The following is a 682-nucleotide window of genomic DNA, read 5'->3' on the forward strand; positions in this document are numbered from 1 at the left end:
CAAACCCCCATTTCCCAACAGCTCCCAAACCCAAAGCACAGGGATAAAAATGAACCCGTTCCCAGCCCAAACCAGCACAAACCAGTCTGAGCCAGTACAAACCAGTACAAACCATCACACCCAGTGGGAGCTGCCTGGAGCAAGGAGTCACTTTGTCACTTTGGCCCCGTGTGGTGACACTTTGGGTGTAAAAACCCCACGTGGGAGGGCAGGTCCCCCCTCAGATGGGAAAGGGGGGACAGCAGGGAATCCACTGACCTCTCCCTGTCCCTCTCCCAGCAGGGTGGCCCCGGATGCCCACGGGAAGCAGCTGCTGCTGAAGTGGTGCCAGGAGGAGGGTCTGGTGGAGGTGCTGCCCTTCCACGGCTGCGACTCCCCCGGCGCCCCCGAGAAGCAACTCCTGAGGTGCCTCCTGGGGCTGCAGGTGCAGCACGTGCAGGCCAGGCTGGGAGTGTTCCTGACCCGTGAGTGTCCCACCGGGAACGGGGGCGGTGGGATGGGAGCTCACAGGGAATTGGGGTGAGGGATGGGAGGTCAGAGGAAAGGGAGTGCGGGATGGGAGCTCACGGGGAATTGGGGTGAGGGATGGGAGCTCACAGGGAAGGGGATGTGGGATGGGGAGCTCAGAGGGAATTGGGGTGAGGGATGGGAGCTCACGGGGATGGGGGTGAGGGATGGGAGC

At 62.6% G+C, this 682-nt stretch overlaps 1 protein-coding gene across 1 annotated transcript in view; it reads left to right on the top strand.

Moving 5' to 3' along the window:
• LOC113961417 (collagen alpha-1(I) chain-like) overlaps positions 1 to 682 on the top strand; it is a 6,048-nt gene that overhangs the window by 2,599 nt on the left and 2,767 nt on the right. The window contains exon 3 of the mRNA XM_027671732.1: positions 280 to 464. Within this exon, the coding sequence (XP_027527533.1) occupies positions 280 to 464 (185 nt within the window). The remainder of the gene's footprint in view (positions 1 to 279; positions 465 to 682) is intronic.

The sequence above is a fragment of the Neopelma chrysocephalum genome, unplaced genomic scaffold (assembly GCF_003984885.1).
Source record: "Neopelma chrysocephalum unplaced genomic scaffold, ASM398488v2 Primary Assembly neopelma1_97161, whole genome shotgun sequence".
In the NCBI taxonomy this organism is placed as follows: Eukaryota; Metazoa; Chordata; class Aves; order Passeriformes; family Pipridae; genus Neopelma; species Neopelma chrysocephalum.